Below are 21,852 nucleotides of genomic sequence, written 5' to 3' on the forward strand. Positions count from 1 at the left end.
TGAGGAGCACCGTAAGATATGGAGGGGCTGAACAATAATACAGGTTGTGCTCGCCCAGAGGGTCGGGAGGGTTTGAAGGAAGGAATCCCGCCAGGTGCCATGGAAGTGTCACGTACAATGGAGATGGAACACTGTCCTCTGAAATTGGCCCTCAGCAGGTCACTGTGCCATGATGATAGGACTTTTAGGGGAATGGGAGGAAACAGAAGCAGAAGCCTGTGAACCAGTTGGTGTGAATGGGTGAGGGGCCATGGGGTACAGAATTGCAGACTTCTCAAGATATGTGGTGGAAAAGGAAAATTAGAATGGTCACTGGAGCAGAATTTTCAACATTTATCTTGAGTAATGAAAATGTTTCCATGTGCTTTTATTCACCATCCTGCCTTTTCAGTTCACTCTCAAACTGTGAAACTAAGCCATGTTCTGAGCCTGGGTCCTTGGCATGGAGGAAGGAAATATACACACACACTCACGCATTCACCTCATTTCCATTTATTGCTGCTTACAGGAGGAGAAAATGCTTCTCTGTAAGCCTGTGCCTTTCCTTCAAACACATCCAGATCTTATCCTCTTGGGTTCAGATCTGAGACCCCCGATTCCATCAAGTGCTGCAGAGAAACAGCAGATAAACTTAATATTAAATGCTAAATAATTCTCGAGTAATAATGCCTTATACCAGTAAGGTGCATTGTATGCTTTTTAAAAATGTTTCACCCTTATCGGTGGATTTGGCCCTTACAGCAAACTTCCTAAGGTAATCAGGAGAGCTGCTGGTATCCTGATTTTAAGAAAAAGAAACTCGAGTGAGTCCAAACTCCTTAGCAGGTTGGTTGCTAAGGACTTGGAAAAGCTCTTCAGCTTCATCTCTGGCCACCCTGAGCCCTGCTCGGCCACGTACAGCGTCCTGTCATCCTTTGTTCCTTTCCTGCTGTTTATCCTTTCCTGAAACACGCAGTGGTGGTCAGGGGTCCCTCTTATATGTTCCCACAGCTCACTGCCCTGATGCCCATCATACCATGTGGGTCCCAGAAACTGCAAGCACCTTAGAGCAAAGATTATGACTTAATTTGTTTTCATATCCCCAGTGTGTAACAGTGCCTGGTTGATGACAGGGCTCAGCAGCTGATGGGTGCATGAGAGGAGGAAAGAATAGATGCGCTAGATACAGGAGTCCTGTCTATTATGTGAGAATCCCAATTCTTACACAAAGGGAAGGATGGAGCTAGAGACATCACATGAGTGCTGGGGACACTTCGGCTGCTCAAGACTCTCTTTTCCAGATGGTTTGCAGCTCGTTGTCATATTCCCAGGAAAGGCACTGAACCAGCCTTCCTCCAAGACCCAAGTTAGCCACATCAGGGCTGGTATAAGTCAGGAAGTAATTTCCTTCCTGCTTGTCTCCTGAGTGATGGCTGTGGTCAATGGTGGACCAGACTTCCCACTGTCTGCTCTCAAAGGAGCTTCTCAGCTTTGTAACAGCACGTTAGTTAATGAACAGCTTCACTGTGTCTCTTTGTGTTTATCTTGTGGGATTATATTTTCGATATGAAGGATCAGTAAAGACTTGGGTGGATTCCCAATTTTTTTTGTCAACGTGGACAATTAATTCTTACAGTCAAAGGAGCTAGATTGATTTCCATTCTGGCCATTTCCCTGTTTCCTTCTCAATTTGGGCACTCTGTTTTGAGTTCAGGAATTCATTTTTAAGTGTCAGGAACATGACCTGATGGTCACAGTGCCATGCTACTGATGCCAGCTTGAGCACAGGATGAGCTAACTGGTTGTAAGCCAAGTGTTATCTTTCTGAGACAATGGCTTGATGTCTATGAGGGGAAAAAAATTCTACATGATTCCTGGGAAGTTATATTTTATAGAAAGTGTCCAACATTATTCCTTATGTATTTGGTTTCTTTATTTGTGTGTGTGTGTGTGTTTTGTTTTTTGTTTTTTGTTTTTTGTTTTTTTTGGTGTGGTTGCCTCCAATAGAAGCATCAGATGAGATTTGAATGGGGCATGCATATGTTTCCTGTTTGAAGGCTCTTCACATAACCAACATCTCCTCTCACCACTAGCTGGAGAAACCTTCTTGCCATGTGACAAGAGCAGGCAGGGGTTTGGTGCAGTTGACAGAGTGTCCCAAGCATGCATTTGCTCATCCCATTGACAGCAGCTGCATGGGATGGCATGGCAGGGATACATGTGATCACCCCAGCGTGGCTTTCCTAGCACCTCTTCATAGGGAAGCTTCATCCCTCTCTTTTCCCTTCCCCTCCTTAGTCAGGGGCCGGACAAGGAGGAGGTCAGTGTCCCCCACAACCCAGGGGCTGGTTGGGCCATTGGCAGGACCTCAAGGTAGGATCCAGGGGTCCCCTAGTTAGCACAGAGTCTGATCAGAAAAGGTGGTAGGTGCTATCCTGGCACGGGTCAGCTAGCTCACCTCCCTGTGCCTGCCCTGGTCACATCACCAGGTCAAGTCAAGGAAGCCAATCACATGATAGTGTCTAGATGCTGAGAAAGGGCCGGGTCTACGGTGGGCAGCAGGGAAGGAGTGATCAGGAGCACGCGTTACTCCTGCAGAGACATCTGTCATATGTAGAAGGAAGGTGGCAGACGTGAAACTCTCCTAAGAGAAAAAGGGACTTTCTCCCCTAAAATAGGCTGAACAAGGCCCTGGCCAGGTTTAAGAGACAATTCTGGTGGCTAATTAAAATTTCACTTCCTTCATAAACCCTTCGTGCCAACTAGGCTAAGGCGTAATCCAGGCTCCACTTCTCACCCCTCCCCGCCAAAAAAAGCAGGTTCCTGCCAACAACAGGGTGTGGCTGTTGGTGTTCTTCGCTGCCCACAGTTGAAACGGGCACGTCCAAGCCTGCCGTCCTCAGCTTTCCTTTTTCTGATCGATTGATTGGAAATGTTTGGGTGCAGAAATGATCACATTTCATATGTTTGCATTCCCTGACACCATCAAGCAAGTGTAAGAGAGGACCCCAGGAATGGATTGGATTCTCATGCATCAGGCTTTTTTAAATGTCCTTGCTATTCTGAGCTCTCAGAAAATTAAATACTTTGGGCCGAGTGCAGTGGCCCACGCCTGTAATGTCAGCACTTTGGGAGGCTGAGGCAGACGGACCACCTGGGGTCAGAAGTTCAAGACCAGCCTGGCCAACATGGTGAAACCCCATCTCTGCTAAAAATACAAAAATTAGTTGGGTGTGGTGGCACATGCCCATAATCCCAGCTATTCGGGAGGCTGAGGCAGGAGAATCGCTTGAACCTAGGAGGCGGAGGCTGCAGTGGGCCGAGATCATGCCACTGCACTCTGGCCTGGGCAACAGAGTAAGACTCTGCCTCTAAAAAAAAAAAAAAAAAAAAATTAAATACTTTGTAAGTAATTGGGACCCTGATTGTCAATGCCCTTTCCAGGTCCTAGGAAGACCTTGATGTGCACAAACACAGGGAGAACAGCTTTGTTGCAGAGGGCCCACCCCAGCCACCATGCCAGGGAGGGCCACAGGCTCCCAAGCCCCAGCCACACTCCCAGCCACAAGTGTTTGGGCCTCTATGAGCATCTGGCATAGAGAGAAATATCTATCAGAGTCAACTTTTATTTCTTTTTTTAATAAGTAGTGCCCAGTATATCAAATTATATGTGCAGAATGATTCAATTTTATTATACAACACATAAAGACATATATATTACAGTTCTATACATATTCCTTTCCAGAATGATCCTTGTAAAACTTGTCACTGCCTTGCTCGAAACCTTCCCTGGTTTCCCATCTTGGACTAGATTCCAGCATCCCTGCCCCGGCCCAAGGCCTCCAGGCTCAGGCCTAGGTGTCTGACAGGACACCATTGCCCACCTGCTCCATCGCAGGCCTCCTTGCTGTTCCTCAGACTCCCCCCTCAGAGCCTTTGCCCTTGCTGTGCCCTCCACCTGGAGCATTTCTCCCCAGGATCCTCATGTCCACGCTCATTTGGGTCCCTGCCCCATGTCACCCTCTCCAGGAGCTTCCCCTCACAGCAGCCCCGGCCCGTACCACAGCCCCTGGCATGATATAGTTATCTCGTGGCTGGATGTCAACTCCTTGGGGAACCCTAAAGGCAATGAGGCAGCTACGATAGGCTCATTTTGTACACAGGGAAACTGAGACACAAAGTGGTTAAGCCATTTGCCCAGGTTCACATGGGAGTGCAAGAATCCAAACCCCAGCCTCTGACCCAGAGTCTCTGCTCTTAATCGCTACCCTGTTCTGCGTGTGCCATGGACTGAGTGATGGTGTGAATGGGCTATTTCATCCAGAACATACACAGGACACAAAGCCATCATGTCACCCAACTTTGTTGTACAGCTTCTAAAGCGTGTGACTGTAATATGTATAACCGCATTTTACAGAAATGCACCGAGGAAGGCAGAAAAGAAAATAGTACCAAATTGTTTTAGTGGTCATCTCTAGATAGTGGGATTTTCCAGTGTTGTGTATTTTCCTCACTATACCTGTCTGTATTTTCCAAGTTTTCTACCTGGGCCAATATTAGAATGATGAAACAAAAGTGGTCCCTGTTCCCAAAAACGTCTTGATGAGGGTACCAGCAGCCACAAATCCTGTAAGAGCTCAGAGCAGGGGAGGGCAGGTACGGGGGGTGGACGACCCTTATTCCTGAGCCTAACGGAGGTCTTCCTGCTCTCACCGTCCAGGACATCATCGAGGGGGGCAGCCTGCGCATCCCGCTCCAGGAACTGCACCAGATGATCCTGACTCCCATCAAGGCCTACAGCTCCCCGAGCACCACCCCCGAGGCTCGCCGCCGGGAGCCCCAGGCCCCGCGTCAGCCCTCACTGATGGGCCCCGAGAGCCAGATCCCCGACTGCAAAGATGGGGCCGCAGCCACTGGCGCCACGGCCACCCCCTCGGCCGGGGCCAGCGGGGGGCTCCAGCCGCACCAGCTGAGCAGCTGCGATGGGGAGCTGGCCGTCGCCCCCCTGCCGGAGGGGGACCTCCCCGGGCAGTTCACACGTGTCATGGGGAAAGGTAGAGCCCGACTCGCCCATTTCTTTTTTCTTCTCGGATACCACTAACCAGAGCGACAGGCTCCTGGGGGCTTCCCCTGGGGGCTGGATAAATTCCCTGTCCAAGTAGACATCATTAGCTCCATCTTACAGATAGGGAAAGTGCAGCTCAGAGAGGTTAAGCCTTTTGGGTTTGAACTGTAATCACTGTGACCCCAGGAGACCTACTCCTTAATCCCGGCTCCTTTCTCTCCCAAATCCCTCAGAGCAGGGGATGCCAGCCCTTTTATTACAGTGCTCATTGGGCCAGTGGACCCTTGCAGGAGGAAGGTGGGAAGGACTCTGAAAAAGATGATTCCGGGAACAAACCATTCACTCAGCATCTCACCCTCTCCCCAAAGCAAAAGTGGCAGCAAATGAGTGACAAACTGAAGGGGCACAGACGCCTTTAGCCAGAGCCCAAAGATCTCCCTGTGCAGAAAAATGCCAGCCTTGGCAGTGGCCAATCTCCTCACCACTGAAAGTGTTCTCAGATGTGGCCATGGTTTGGAGAATTCCCGGCATGGAACTGTTTTGTTCTCATTCTCCCGTGTCCGCGTTTATATTCTCTCTTCACGGCTGGCCTGCCGTGTGAAATGCTCTAGTACGAATAGCTTGCGTTTATTTAGCTTTTTCTCTGTAGCAGACACAGTTCTCCATGCTTTACCTATAGAGCTTACTTAATCCCCAAGTTATCCCATTTTACGGAGGAGGAAACTGAGGCACACAGGCTAATTAGCCCACCTGAGCTTACACAGCTGATGGCAGGGCTGGAATTTGAACCCTGCAGTCTCTCCATCATGCACATGGTTACCACTGTGCCTTATCAGCTCAAGATAGAACAAGGTTAAGCTTCATGTGGTGGTTCTCTCTGCTGTTAGGTGACAAAATCCAAACCTAAAGAGTCACATGTCATCTGGCGCCTCCTTGTTACCTCCACAGCCGTTACCGCCTCCATTCTACACTCCAGACTTTGTATCTTTGAGTTCTCAAAAGTTTGCGTATTTTCCTGGCTTCTGAGCCTTTGTGCATACCTCCCCTCTGCCTAGAACCTAGGCCCATACTAGTTTATACAAAGCGTTCATGTGAATTACAAGATGGTGCTTTGTCTGGGTGGACACAGCACTGCTAGCACTCACCTTGGCATGCACTTGTGCAGTGCACAGCCTGCACATCCACATGGGACAGCCTTGCCTATAACACTCTTTTCCTCACCCCATTCCCTTCACCTGAGTCATGCCTCCTCCTCCAGGTCTTAGCCAAGTCCTCACGTGCTCCAGGAAGCCTGCTGATCCACTGGGCTGGGTGAGGTACCCCCTCTTACCTGCCCCACGTCCCCCTTTACTTTCCTTGTCTTAGCCCAGTTCACACTAGATTGTAATTGCCTGTTTGCTTGACTGTATCTTCATTAGTCTGCAGCACAGACCACTTTTAATAGCTACTCAGTACGCTGCTTGTAGCACAGTGCTTACAGTAGATGCCTCATAAGTAGGTGGTGCAAAAAGTGAGGGATGACACCAGTATCTAAAGTTAGGCCTTCCCACAGACCATCCAAGCATACATGCTGGGTGCACGCCTGTCGGGGAGGGTAGAATCCACAGCGTGGTCCTTTGGGTAAGAGCGCCCCTTTCCACCTGGGCTACCCTCTGCCTTTTCTGGGGCAGACCCTTATTTCCATATCCTTGAAAATGTCCACCATTAGAATAATTTATGCTTGATTGGGTGTCTTACAAGACATCTTGATTATTTTTTAACATGTGGTAATGCCAGCACTTTTCCTTTGGAAGGGGAAAACAATTTTTTCTCTGTTATTGTCCAATATTTCAGACCATTTTAAAAAACCAAGTTTGCAGTAAGAACAACCCCCACCCTTCCACCACCCATCTTAAGGCATGTCCTAAAAAAAGACTTAAATTCATAGTAATCTGGTGGAGGAGATGACTCACAGCTTCCCTTGGAGCTTGATGGCCAGGGTGGGCCCTCGCTCTCCCCCACCCACCCCTTAGCTGTGTTGGATTAGAACAGATTTCCCCATGGGTGAAGACACAGCTCTGCCAAGCCCAAGTGGAGCAGCTACTGAACACACGGTACATTGCCCTACTTCCCGAGAGACCCACAGTGCTATGGCCGTGCTTCTTTATATTTTACCTACGTTAAAGGAAGGTGTAACCCCAGTTAACACTCAGCATACACAATTCAAATTAACAACATGGTGGAAAGTGGAAAACCACCCTCCCCCAACCCCAAACCCTGCCATCCTCATTCCCAGGGATAGTCACTATTAAGTTTTGGGATATCCTTTCAGAAACTTCATCATCATACACAAGCACATGAATATTCACTTTTTTTTTTTTTGAGATGGAGTCTCGCCCTGTCACCCAGGCTAGAGTGCAGTGGCGCAATCTTGGCTCACTGCAAGCTCTGCCTCCCAGGCTCACGCCATTCTCCTGCCTCAGCCTCCCGAGTAGCTGGGACTACAGGCGCCCGCCACCATGCCCGGCTAATTTTTTGTATTTTTTAGTAGAGATGGGGTTTCACCGTGTTAGTTAGGATGGTCTCGAACTCCTGACCTCATGATCTGCCCGCCTTGGCCTCCCAAAGTACTGAGATTACAGGCATGAGCCACTGTGCCCAGCCGAATATTCACTTTTATACACATGCAGGCCTTATTTACATTCTTTTCTACAGGCTGGTGGGTTTTAAAAAAATACTATAGCTGGACATGGTGGCTCATGCCTGTAATCCTGGCACTTTGGGAGGCTGAAGTGAATCACTTGAGCCCAGGAGTTCAAGACCAGCCTCAGCAACATAGCGAGACCCTGTCTCCCAAAAACAAAATAATAAAATTTAAAAAGTATATATACTTAACAATATTTCTATCAATATAACCAGCACCATCTCAAAGTTTTTTAAAGGTGGCATACTATTCCACTGTATGCCTAAACCGTAATGTATTTAACAAAGTCCCAATTAATAGGCAGTGAGGTAGTTTACAAGGTTTTGTTATGACAAACAATGTTATACTGAAAGTCTATGTGCAAAGGCAAGAAATAAATGGGATTGTGTGACCGATCAGCCATGCAGGGTTAGGGACGGGGAGGAATCAAGTATGATGCCAGGTTTCAAGCTTGGTCTCCTTCAGTGTCAGACATTTTTACTCTCTGGCTGACTCATTTTGTCTGCCCATCTCCACCGTGGCCCTGTAAACACAACTAAGAAAGTCGGGGAATCGTCACCTCTACAGTGAGACCAGAATGGGCCACAGTAAATACGGCCGTGAGAAACCCAGTGCGTGTGTATACTCTACCCACAGACTAACTCTGTTCCCTCCTATTTAGCACTGACTTGAGTGTGTAGGTGAGCCTGCGCCTGTGTGTGTGCATAAATGTGCATATCACTCTGAGAAAGCAACCCTCTGAGGAGTGAGTAGCAGGCCTCCTGCACATGTGCACACCCACATACCTCCCCGTCTCCAGGAGGTGCCAGCTCGTTCCTCCAAACACAAACGCCACTGCCTCTGCACCTGGCGAGGGGTGTGCGCTCATTCATAAAATCACGGAGGCTGCTTTCTGACAGTGTCAGGGTCTTGGATACTTTTGAAGCCCCTCACACAGAGCCACTTTCAAAGACCGAGTTCAGGACGCCACTATTCACTGCTGTGTTCTTCCTCTCACGAAGTGTCTTATTGCAGAAGGCTTCACATAGAATGGCATGACTGGAATTAACCCAAGGGGCTTCTCGAGACAAGGGCTCCCATGGTGACCCAGCCTTTGACTTCTGTGGAATGAGGAGCCTCTTGGCCGTTTTTGTGAGCCTTACATAAAGCCGCAGACACACATACCTCTCAGAGTGTTGGACCTGCAGGGAAATGAGAGTCAGGTCCCAGAGATTAGAAAGGGGTGCATTTTTCTAATTCATCTTTTCTTTTTAATTACAGTGTGCACACAGCTCTTGGTCTCCAGACCTGATGAGGAAAATATAAGTTCCTATTTACAGCTCATAGACAAGTGTCTAATTCATGAGGTGAGTAGTGACAGGTTTTACAAAACCATTTTTTTTTTTGTTGCTTAGAAATGGTTCTCAGAGTTTCTGTGATGTGATCGTTTTAGTCTCTAACAACTTGTTTTTGAGTCGTGGACAGTTATTAATAATAGGTTGGGCAGAACTAGGCTATGACAGCCTCAAACCCAAACACAGCTTGAACATTACTTTGGTGTCCAAAGATTTGCCCAGACCGAGCGCTCTGATGTGCAGCGAACGCCTGCGACGACTTCTGGCTGGGGAAGCAGCCCCGGGTGGCCAGGCCTCAGAGGATAACACATGAGCCCTGCTGCTTATCCCGGGGTGTTGTCAGGTCTTTTAAAAATCTTGTGTTGAACTCTTGCCTTTTAGCTCAGGGAACTGGAAAGAGGAAGGGAGAAAGAGAGCCCGTAAAGAAATAATGAATGTGTATATGTGTGTGTGTGTTTGGGCTTGCGATTGTTGTAGGAATCGTACTTGCCATATATCCTTTTGGAGGAGGCCTGAGGCAGGCTGCAGGTGTGCCTACCGGACTCTCAGACACAGTCTTCATATACAGAGTGAGACAGACCCTTTGGCATGGCGGGGCTAGGCAGCCGTCAGCACTGGTGGCTGTCCCTCAGGGACATGTAGGGAGAGGGGGTTGCACCTCAGACCTAAAACTCCGGTGGCTCCTCGGGCACCCCTCCCTCCCCACAAAGAGCTACAGCGGTAAGGCCTAGACTAGAGAAAACTTGGGACCAGATAAACCTAGGGTGGCGAAGTCTTTTTGTAGGATTTTGATGTGAGAATAAGATAGTAAGGGGGCCGGGGCGGTGGGTCACACCTGTAATCCCCACACTTTGGGAGGCCGAGGTGGGAGGATCACTCGAGGCCAGGAGCTTGAGACCAGCCTGGGAAACATATCAAGACCCTGTCACTACAAAAAAAAAAAAAAGCCAGGTGTGGTGGCGCACACCTGTAATCCCAGCTACTCGGGAGGCCAAGGTTGGGGGCTGGATGGCTTGAGCCCAGGTGGCCAAGGCTACAGTGAGCTATGACCCTATCACTGCACTCCAGCAAGAGCAACAGAGTGAGACTTGTCTCGGGGAAAAAAAAAGTAGTAAAGGCCCCAGGCCTCCTCACCCTTGCTGCATGGGCAGCCAGTACTCCAGGAGTCCAGTAGGCTCCGGTGAAGGGAGACGCCCAGCACAGCGGCCAGGCCCCTTCTCCACTTCCCTCTCATGTTCTCAGCCTCCCAGCTGCCACATGGGCCCTGTGCTATTGAAGGTCTCACTCGGTTCTCAGGGCCCTCACCCACTACCCACACTTCACATACAAGGGTACAGTCCCCCTCTGGGATTCCATCCCAGCTCCCCCTTCCCCACTTCCCCAAACCCTCATTTTTGCAGTTTCTCCTCTTGGCCGTATGGATTCTTATGTGCCCAAGCGGCTCTGGCCAAAGCTGTCAGGGTGACTACAGTGACCATCCGCCTAGGTTGGGGGCTCAGACATGCCATCCTCTGAAATGTTTAACTATACCAAAGTACTAGACTTTTCACTGAAAAAAAAAAAAAAAGTTTTTTTCCCTCTTTAATGGCTTCCCTAGACCACCCAGGCACTGTCAAAAGCCTGTACTGAAGGCTTATTTGTGACTTTGTTTCAGGGACAAGGCCTTCTCCCCACAAGCCTTGATTAATCCTTTTCTATTTCCAGTCCTGACACTGGACTTGTTTTGGCCAGGAAAAAGCGACAAAGGAAGAGAAGGCAAGAACACAGTGAAGAATGTTACAACTCGTTCATTCCATAGATACTTACTGAGCACCTAGGCCCTGTCCTGAATTAGGCAGGTTACAGTAGTGAGAAGGGGTGAGACAGAAAGAAACAGGCCATCAGAGCCGTGATGAGAAAGCCTCTGATAAGGTTATCCCTGAGTGCCCTGGAGCACAGAGGAGGAGCAGCAGCAGGCACCAAACCTGGAGCCAGAACAGGGCATTTCCGTGGAGGAACCCTCTCCACGCTGAGACCTGAAAGGCAAGCGAGAGTCGTGGTGGTACAGACTCGGTTCGTAAGGAGGCAAAAGAGAGTGATGTCTGCAGGGCTCCGTGTTTTGTTGGGAAGTAGGACGTTTGTGGGTGGCTTGGGGCAGACGGAATGGGGAGGATTTCAGCCTGTGATAAAAGCAAACCGGAACTCTGCTTCCTCTCCCACGCCCGCTCTCAGCATTGATATTGGAGGACAAGGTACTGTCCACCTTGCCTCAAGACAGCTGAGCCCATGAGACAGAAATAATGAGTCCTCCAGCTGCCTATGCCAAACAATCCACAGGCTTCCTAATTGTCCCTCGGCAGCCCTGAAACTTTGGCCTGATGCTTCTTGCTTTCCTGCCATCCTGCGTGTCCTCCCTGGGTACCCTGGCTCTGGTTTTGTTTTTTCCCCTTTACCTCCGTGCAGCCCCAAGTGATCTCCTCTGATTGCCCAGAGGGGCCTCTCGTGGCTGGGGGCCCCGGGCAGGAAGGAGCTGGTGAGGTGTCTGCTTGCTAAATTCACGTCAGGATGGAGGGGCCTGCGTGCTGCTTTGGAAGGGAAAATGTTGTTCAGGGCTTTTTATGATTTTACTTTGAGAGAGAGGAAAAGCGTCTGAATAATTTTCCACAGCCTCCGGTTATTCTGTGTGGGTAGAACACGCCCTGCCTGTGAGGCCCCGTGGAGGCGCACAGCCTCCATCCTGGAAGAAGGTTCACCCGGGCGCAGAGAGACAGGACGCCCTTTCATAGCCCGGACACGCTGTTCCTTAGCTGGCTGGGAGCAGGGAAGGTATTGAGTGGGCCAGGACACCTCCCTTCCTTCCCGGGATGGAGGGACCGAGTCCCCAGAGTCATGAAAGGAAAGTTCTGAATTTTACTTCTGAGACCAGTCACTTTGACTCCTGAATTATAATCCCAGGCCTCTGGGCACTTCACTGTGTCTTGAGGTGGCTCTGGGAAGATGAGCTCTTGCCTCTTTATGAGCCTTTTCATCCAGCCACATACGCTGGGACACCATAGCCATCTTCCTCCAGACAGATGCATTGGTCTAGGCCTGAGAGGGCCAGAACTCTGGAGTGGTGACTAGGGGTGCCTGGGCAGTTGCTGGGCATGAAGCCTGCCCTTCCCCTCCAGGCCCCTCGGGAAGCTGCTCCCCAGCCCAACCTGGGGCTGCCAGTGGAGGGGGCTGCAGTGAGATTTTGGGCATCATAGCCAATGCAGATCCCCCATAACTGAGCACTCCCCTGTAGGCCAGGAGCCAGTGTTCAGAAACTCCTGGAGCCAGCCACAACCGAGCACCACACCCCCAGCTGAGAACTGGCCCCCACTCTCACTCAGCACTGCTAATGGGCTGGCTCAGCACTGCTAATGGGCTGGCTCCCATCTGCAGCCTTGAAGGAAAGGAGCCCGCCGCCCACTGAGGTTCTCAGGGAATGCGCTGACCTCCCCGGGAAGGCGCCAACATTCCCACCTTCCTGGATGCTGTTTGCCATCAGGGAAGATGTCATGTCTGTAATGATGTCTTAGGAAGCACATCCATGAAATGAGCCCTTTACTCCTTCGTCACTTGGAAACTCAGGCCAGTTGTCCTTCAGGCTGGCACCAGACCAGCTCAGTATTATAGTTTAGAGACCTTGAAGTCATTTGCTGTGTGCTATTGTTGGAGCTCAAGGTCACGTTGAATAGCTAACGCGATGAACAGCCGTATACCACCAACAAACGGCGGTCTGTGCAGTCCAAAACAAAACCCCAGTGTGACACCTGTGAGTGGCATCTGTTGAACCATTATTAAGAGTGAGGCACATTCCAGGTATTCTAAGTGTTGTTCATGTGTTGTTTCATTCTCACAACATCCTTTTGAGGGAGATATTATTATCCTCAGTTTCTAGGAGGCACTGAGTCTTGGGTAGAGGGGGCGTGCAGGGATTCGAGCCCTGCCCATCTGCATCCTGAGCCTTCCTCTGACCCACAACTCTCCTCCCCAGGTCACCCTGACCAGCATGCCCACATGTGTCCTCACACAACATGTGGCTGAATAAGCCAGTCAAAAGCAGAAATGATCCCCTCACTGTTAGTCCAGCAGAAACGCTTGCCTTTTGCCCAGTTTCCGAGGTACTCGTGTGTAGCTGCACATGCAGGGAGCATCACCAACCAATGAGAGGGACTGTGGAGGAGAGCCACGCCCTCGCCCCCTAGCCCGCCTTGATGCATATTCTTAATGGCATCTGGCTAAGGTCACCCGGGAAGAAGGGGTTTGTAAGTCCTCAATGACGTTTCTGCCACATGATTAACATCCTCCTGCTTTTGTCCACAGAGCTCTCCTGGTATTTAGGTCCTTAAAGATTAAGCATCATTGGGAGACAATTAAGCTGTCATTTTTTTTTCTCCATTTAAGGAATCTGTTTCCTTTATGGGAACCAGTCGTTTAGTCTGTTACTGAGTAATATTTTATGACTACTTAAAGGAATTCATGCCCTATTGACAAAACTACTTCGGAATCTTCTCTCCATCCTTGTTACTGTGAATCAATCAGATCACATGGATTTCCCACAGCACGTGTTCTAAGTTACAGTTCTAGTCACTTGGCAGGGGATTCATATGTGACGTGGGATCCTCACCATCTAGAAGACCCCATTTTCATGCTCTACCTGCAGCAGAATTACCAGGGCACTTGCTACAAACACAAACTCTCTAGACATCCCCTTCAGATCTACTAAATCAGGCTCTGGGCATGTGGAAGGGAGCTCAGGTATCTGAATTTTGACTGTCTCCTTGGGTGATTCTAATATATCATGAATCTGAGAGTTCCTGCCTTGGAGACTCCTCACCCACGTAAAGTCCTTTCCTAGTCTATGGCAAGCACAAAGGCTAAACGCAAAAGGCAATATAACGTAGATAAGAGTTTGTTACAAGGCAGTAGGCAAAACACACACACCAGTTTTACTAGAAAAGAGTTCTGAAGGCATCAGACCTACATATTTTCCTAAACTTTAGAGAAGGTTTAAGTCAGGACTGGCACACTGGAATTTTTGTAAGGCAAGAGACCCATTAACTGGAGATTTCTCAGCAGAGCCCTGAAACACAGAGAATATAGTCCATTCTCTGACACCCTGCAGACCACTCTAGGGTGACCACACACCATCAAGAAGATTGATTTTTGGAGTGGTTGAGAATTTTCATTGATTATGAAAATGCAGGGGGCCTGCAAAAGCCAGAGTATTTAGCAATCAATTTTGCAATTCATTCTTGGTTAATAAATAGAGTCCGGAGTGGAGTCAGGAGGGAGGGGGAATGTGGGTATGGATGTGCCAGAAATGTAACCAAAAATAAGGGTTGTCAGCAGTTCGATGCATGTACCTTATCAAGCACCTCCAAAGTCAGATGACTTAAATTTTCAAAATAGGGCAGCTCCCAAATTAAACTGACTACGTTTGGACCAGGTTAGAAACAGGTGAAGAAAAGGCAACTGCAGAGACTCCAATGTTTTCCCCTATTAATTGCATGTTTCTCCCTCTAATGCCAGGCTGCGTCACCCATTTAAAAGTCCTGTTTGTTTTTGCAGGCATTTACAGAGACACAGAAAAAAAGATTGTTGTCATGGAAACAGCAGGTGCAGAAGCTCTTTCGGTCTTTCCCTCGGAAAACCCTTCTAGACATATCAGGATATCGACAGCAAAGAAAGTATGTTGGGATTTCATTCTTTGTAATGCATAGTGGTTCCCCTGGCACCTTGTTGCCTGCCTTGGTTCCTGGGGCGGGAATATGGCAGGGCACCATTCCTTGTTCACGAAGATGCCCTGTGGCGTGTTCCAAATTGCATTGCTTAAACAGGTGGGGCTGGGAAAAGGCTGTGAGAGTGAGCATTCCCAGGCGAAGAGCTGAATGTGAGCTTTTGTAACACAGTTTGCATTGTCAAAATGATGGTAATAGTCCGGATGGGTATCAGAGGGGAGAGTGGGTATGATTTAACAAATGCAGGCAAAACACAGGATGGCTTACCCACAAAAGGGGGATCTGAAAGGATAAAAATGGGTTGTTCTATCAGCACCTTAAGTGGTAGTGTGATTTTTTTCCCCCTTCGTGCTGTAGACAAGCTAATTATAGTTGGTGGCAGGGTGATGAGCCCAGTGCTAGTCTATTTTGGTCTGCAGTCTCATAGTGGAGCAGTACAATTCTTGATTTTTTCATAGTACTTCAGCTTCTTGCACGCAGTTAAAAATAAGCCTGGTTGTACTTTAGAACCCATTACCTTAATATAGTTTTAAATTGAGGAATCCAATTACATATTAAAGGTGAACTGCAGTGACAATTTGTGGGAGAAATTAAGGGTAGAGGAAGGGTTAAGCCTTAAACAATGATAGGGAATTGTTGGGACATAAGGGAATGAGAATGTAAACATCCTGAAAAATTAACATTCTATTTTACACTTTTAAAACATGAGCAGATAATTTCTTCACTTGCACCTGAAAGGTTCTGAATTCATTTCATTTCTCGGTGCACGTATAGAAGCTCTCTGCCCGTGGTGTTAAAATTTTGGGCATTTATTTGCATAAGTGTGCCTTAAAACATCACTATTTTGTATTTAAGGGAGATAAGGCCAGTTGAAGTTTGTGAAAAGACTTCATGAAAGATTAATTTTAAAATTGAAGTGTGATCACATTCCAGCATATATAACACTTATTTATTAAACAAACATTTATTTAGCACTTACATATGCCAAGTGGCATCCAAGCACTTTAAGAATATTAACACATTTAATCCTCATGACAACCATGTGAGGTAGAGCTGCTGTTGTTAACCCCAGTTTACAGACAAGTTCGTAGGCAGCAGCATCAGGGATTTGAACCAGGCAGGCTGGCACCAGCTCCAGCTCCATCCTTCTAACCCTATGGAAGCCAGGCAACTCTCATGGTCTCAGGCTGATGAGCAGAAAAGATGGTTCAGGTAAAGCGACACTCTTCAGGACCAGTTCCCTGGCCCCAAGCCCTCCGGCGTTGCCAACCCTCGTGGGTTGGACTAGATTACCTCTTTGCCCTGAGGATTCCCGATGGCCCAGATGAAAGGCAAGGTCTGCTTCCTTGGCCTCCTGCCCTGGGGCCTACTCCCATCCCAAGTGGCTTTTCTCTAAGAGCAGCAATACTTTTCCCAGGTGAAGAGAAAAGGTTCCAGACTCCTCTTGCAACACCAGGCCCTTGGGAGACAAGTTCCAAGAGGAACAAGGCATTCGGAGGTTAGAGATGAAGATGGGGCTTTTAAGCTCTTTGCTGCTCCTCCAAAAGTCCCACCCTGGCCTCTGTCAGCCCTGTGTTGTCATTGGTCCACATCCGAGAGCCTTCTGGAGGTGGAGCAGGGGGCATGAACCTTGACCTCTCCAGGGTATTAGTAACACTTGGATTGGGCTAACCCAGGGTTTGCCAGGTTGGAGTCCTAACGGACCTCTTTTATTGATTAGATAAGAATGAATCGCTTGTGGATGTTCAATTGGATGTTACTAAAATGCTGGAAAATGTTTTATACTCATAAGTATTTCCTCTGGGATCTTTTTGTGCTATTAATTTGCTTTGAAGACCTGTTTCTCCAATAATACAAAGGTAACTGCAACCCAGCCCCTGCTTGAATTATCACAAATCCCAAATTAATTGGTTCTTATTAATGTTACTTTATCAAAGACTTTTCAAGCATTTCAACATTTCAGTGTAATGAAATCAGATTTAGAAAGGTAAGGCAAGAGAATGAGAAAGGAAAACTTGCTTTTGTCACTTTGTTCTCTCCCCAGAAAGCATTGATGATTTCATTAAGCCTAGCAATCTTAAGTAACCCAAGCGTTCACTCTGGTTGCCAGCAGTGGCAACCCTCTGCAAAGCTGGCTTTGTAATAACCCTCGAAGGGTCCCATCAGGAGAAAGATGGCCTAGCCGAACTCTCCTCTCATCACGTCCTACTCTCACGCTTTACTCCCCTCCCCTATACAGCTGAGTCCTAAAAGTCGCTGGATCCCTCCTTTCTCCAGTGACTAAGTATCCCATAACAGAGTCCTCTTCCCACATTATGTTGCTTAAGAATTCAGTCTTGCCTTCCTGGAAGCACAAATCATTTTAGCATCACTCACTGACTCTGTATTTTGCATATGAAATAACTTTTTAAAAATCCAACCAAAAAGGAAAGTGAGAAAACGCTGTCCATACTAAATAAGGAAAAATCATAGCAGAATACTGAATCATCTACCAGGTGGCCAAAATTCCGACTTCAGAACTCAAAGGACTAGTTTTCGTCATTAAAAACAAACAAACAAACAAAAAAAACACTCGGCCCTTGTCTCTACCTCACGTAGTCAAATTGTCCTTCCTCCAAAGGAGGTTTCTCGTCATGTGAAATTTATTCTACCTCTCCTGGCCCTGAGTTCTTCTTTCAAACCAAAAAATCTTAAGCCTTCATAAAAATAAAAACGAAATTTTTAAAAGGGAAAATGGGAGAAAAAAATGAAGAAAGGCCAAGATAAAGATACCAAGAACCTGTGAGTGCCCTCCTCACCACATTTAGATGAGCTCCTGACCAGAATCTAGAACTCTTTCCTTGGCCACCAAAGCCTGGAAGTAGAAAGGTACAAGCCCAGAATTCTCCTTCCTGCCACTTCTCCCCCTAGGAAATTTAGGAATTCTGGGGAGAAGAGAAACATTTTCTGAGATCTGCACTGCTGGCTCAGATGCCCCTCCCGCTACATACAGGCACAGCTCTGTTTCTCAGGAAATGACTGTTCTGCAGGCCCCTATCACCCTCAACTGGTTAAACTACGTCAGCCCTGCTTCCCGGAGTCTCCCCACAGGCTTGGTACTAACCTCCCCTGTGTCGCTGGAAAAGCAGATCTCTTCCATCTTGTGGCCACTGGAGGTAAAGCATTTCGACTTCAACATCCGTGAATGACTAAAGCTGACTCTTCTTGGAAAGAATGTGCTGGTTCCTGAAACCCTGCCGGCTGCTGTGTAACCTCCCGGACCTGAGGCGTGTCGGAGAGGATGCATTCTTCAGTGCTGAGGTCACCCAACCCAACAGGAGCACTGGCATCTGCATGTGATGCTAGGGCCTCTGGCAGCCTCCCTGCGCGGACCCAGGAGAAGCATGGACCTGCCCTGGCCCTTATGCAGCCGACTCTGCAGGGAGGGCCTGTGAAGTGAAGGCAGTCTGTGTCCTAGGTCCAGAACACTTGCAAACATCATCTCCTACCTTATGTCCCTCGCCCCACGGGTGGCATCAGCTCTCCCATTTGAGGATGCATCATGATGGCAGAGACTCATTGGTTCATTCATTCAACTGAATTCACTGTGCAGAAACTGATTCAGGCACCGGACATGCAGAATGGATGAGGACGGACATGGAGCTTACATCCTGGTGGGCCTCACAGGTTCTCCAAGTCCGCCACACAGACAGGCTGAGCAGAAACAAACATAGGATTAAAGAAGGGAGCACTGGGACAGGAGTCAGACCAGTTCTGACCCTGACTCTGCTGTTTTCTTGTTATGTGGCCTCTCGAAAGCATGTGAGTGTTCAAGACCTGTGTCCTCATCTGCAGCAACATGGGTTGGAGAAGATGCGATGGGGAGGCGCAAGGCAGTAGAGTGCTGGTGAACCTGCTGTGCCAGCGCTGCCCCCTGCTGGCTGTGTGACCTGTGCACAAGGATTATGTACTGTTTTACTTCTCCAGCTAGAAAGGAGAGAGCACCTACTTCATAGGGTTGTTGCAAGGATCGAAAAATAATGTTGGAGTCCCAGGAAGTTGCATGTGATATAGCTTCTCAGATGTTAGCTACTGTTTTAATTATAGTTATTTGCTGGCACACAGCTCCCTGTAGGCCTCATAACTGTCAAAATGTGAGCAGAGGTGGGGTGCAGTGGCTCACGCCTATAATCCCAGCACTTTGGGAGGCCGAGGCAGGAGGATCACTTGAGCTCAGGAGTTCCAGACCAGCCTGGGCAACATGGTAGACCCTGTCTCCACCAAAAATATAAAAATCTGTAGTCCCAACTACTCAAGAGGCTGAGTTAGGAAGATCGCTTGAGCCTGAAAAGTTGGGACCAGCCTGGGCAACATAGTGAGACTCCATCTCTACAAAAAAAAAAAAAAAAAAAAAAGTTTAAGTTAGCTGGGCATGGTGGCACATGCCTGTAGTCCCAGCTACTCCAGAGACTGAGATAGGAGGATCACCTGAGCCCAGGAGGTCAAGACTGCAGTGAGCCAAGATCTCACTGCTGCACTCCAGCCTGGGTGACAGAGTGAGACCCTGTCTCCAAAAAAAAAAAGAAAAAAAAAAAATGTGAGGAGACCTCCAAGGCGACATCCCTTGGGAAGCCTGTGGCTTCAAAAGGGCTGAATAATGACTGATATTCTCTTTCTTCTCTCTTGGCTCTCGCAGTCGAGGCTTTGGGCAGTCCAACTCCCTCCCAACGGCTGGCTCTGTGGGCGGCGGCATGGGCAGACGGAACCCGCGCCAGTACCAGATCCCCTCTCGGAACGTCCCTTCCGCCCGCCTGGGCCTCTTGGGCACCAGTGGATTTGTCAGCTCCAACCAGCGCAACACCACAGCTGCCCCCACCATCATGAAACAAGGAAGACAGGTTTGTTCTGCCCCAAGGAAGGAGGAGGATGGCCAAGCTCAAGGCCTGAGGCTGCAGATGTCCCCCCAGGTGACCCCAGGGTGGGGAAAGAGGCCAAGGGGGACTATGCTGGGGGCAGTTGCCACCATTCCTCAGAGGTAACGGCATTGTTTGCGTTGTTCTCTAGGAGACAATGCTTAGGATGCCCAGAGGACCACTTTAACCTTGGGGACCCTGCACAAGAGGACCTTTAGAAAGAAATGCAAGACCTATTTCTTCTTTGCCCCATGCTTGACCTTCTACCACCCAAATCTGGGTTCCAGGAGAGCCTGGCATTTAGAGAAGTTTCTTTCCCTTTTTATCCGTGGCAAAAAGCTCCCTTATCTCAGTCCCAGCTCTGGTGGAGCATCCACAGGACAAAGTCTGAGAGAGTGTGCCAGGGGGAGAGTTAACACATTCTCAGCCTGCCCAGAGGTTCTTGCTGTGCAATTTTGAGCTGACTTCTCTGGCCTATCGCTCATACTCCTCTAGCCCTAGGCCCCACCCCTGCCCAGTGCCTTCTGCCTGTGTGCCCAGAGCTTCTCGAAGCTCTGTGGGTGGGGATTAGGATCGGAGGGACACAAGTAGGTCTGAGGTTCTGGGGTCTCAGGAGAAATTAAGGGATGACAGATCAGCTTAAAAACAGGAGAAGGGCTTCAGACAAGATGGGCAGGATTCACTCCTCAGGGTACCAGAAAGCCCCATCTTCTGACCATTGTCCCCAGCCCCCAGATCAGTTCAAGAAGACGTCACTGCTGGGACACACAAGCTGAGTTGTGCCAGCTCATTGCCAGCTGAGAGGTTCTTTTCTCTCCCCCTCGCTTTGGAGTACATTGTAAGAATCTAAAAACAAAAAAAAATCAGAGCCCTGAAATAGTTTGTGCTCTTCATTGCATACATTGATAGAACTCCCCCATTTCCTAGAAAAGTGGCAGGGAAAAAGCAAAAGCAACAAATGGGATAAAAAGAGTTTTGCAGATAGGGAGAGAGGTGTCCAGATGAAGCTGAGGCTTATAGCAAGGCCAGCACTGAGGAGGTGAAGAGAAATTACGGTGAATGGAATCTAAACCCTCTCTCTATAAATATGCAGATGCTAGCGCTGGCCTGCAAGCCCCTTTTCTAGAAGTTAGAGTTCTCCTGGGATCTTTGCCTCCCAAATTCTTGCTGGCGGCTCTGCTCTCCACCCCAGTGGGGCTGAACTAACAAGTTCCCCTTTTGCTTTTCTCACCAGAACCTGTGGTTTGCCAACCCCGGAGGCAGCAATAGCATGCCAAGCCGCACCCACAGCTCAGTCCAGAGGACCCGCTCGCTGCCCGTGCACACTTCCCCACAGAACATGCTGATGTTCCAGCAGCCAGGTAGGGCCCAGCGCTTCATGTCCCCTTGACACAGAGGGGAAGCCAAAATAGATGCCCTAGCAAACCCAGCCGGAAAGTGCTTAGCCTCGACTGTCACCGTGCATTCTTTGGAGCTTATAGAAGCCTTTCCTTTTTTAAACTGTGCCTTGCCAGCATGAATAGCGGCGGCTTGGCTGAGAGCCAGCATGTGGAGCCCCAGAGTTGGTTGCAATCTGATGGGGATATTTTTGATACTAGTCTTATTTCTAGATTGATTAAACCAGAGATAGCACAAGAAGGCTTTGGTGGTGGGGAGGTGGGAGGGCTCCATGTGTAGTGTGTGTGTGTGTGGAAAGAGAAAGTGAGAGTGAGACAGAAAGAGAAAACTGTTGATGCTGAGACCTTCCTCCTGGTTTGGGCTTTTCTTGCAAAGTGATGACTGTTGTACCAGCCATCTTTCCTTTACTTGGTTAAAGAGCAACTTAGCACACTTCAAATCAATTTCAGCTTTCACTATGCTTCCTAAAACAGAGTGGTTGGAATTATGCACAGCTAATGAATACCTGAACCCTTTCTCTATGCAGGCAGTGATCTTGTAGACTTTGTAGACGCCAAGAGTAATAACAAGCCACACAGGCAATTACGCTGCACCTATCTAGATGGACCCCCCCTCTACCCCCACTGCCCCAAGGCAGGCAAACCAGAGATGTGTTGTACCTGTAGGAAAATGCCCTGGACAGTAGAAACGCTCTGTCCAGTAAGTCCTATCTGTAGGGGTTTAAGGAAGAGAAGTGTCACTGTGGCCTGGAATA

The 21,852-nt window shown here is 48.6% G+C and overlaps 1 protein-coding gene across 9 annotated transcripts in view; it reads left to right on the top strand.

Moving 5' to 3' along the window:
• The window catches only part of SAMD4A (sterile alpha motif domain containing 4A), a 224,610-nt gene that overhangs the window by 186,817 nt on the left and 15,941 nt on the right, over positions 1–21,852 (top strand). For 8 of the 9 annotated variants that reach the window (XM_054449791.2, XM_054449792.2, XM_054449794.2 and 5 more), the window contains 5 exons: positions 4,700–5,033; positions 8,988–9,073; positions 14,639–14,757; positions 19,484–19,685; positions 20,935–21,061. In XM_054449791.2, the coding sequence (XP_054305766.1) occupies positions 4,700–5,033; positions 8,988–9,073; positions 14,639–14,757; positions 19,484–19,685; positions 20,935–21,061 (868 nt within the window). Of the gene's footprint in view, positions 1–4,516; positions 4,609–4,699; positions 5,034–8,987; positions 9,074–14,638; positions 14,758–19,483; positions 19,686–20,934; positions 21,062–21,852 lie in introns of those variants that run through there. The other variant, XM_054449797.2, reaches the window with a different exon arrangement.

This window comes from Pongo pygmaeus, chromosome 15 (assembly GCF_028885625.2).
Source record: "Pongo pygmaeus isolate AG05252 chromosome 15, NHGRI_mPonPyg2-v2.0_pri, whole genome shotgun sequence".
Classification (NCBI taxonomy): Eukaryota; Metazoa; Chordata; class Mammalia; order Primates; family Hominidae; genus Pongo; species Pongo pygmaeus.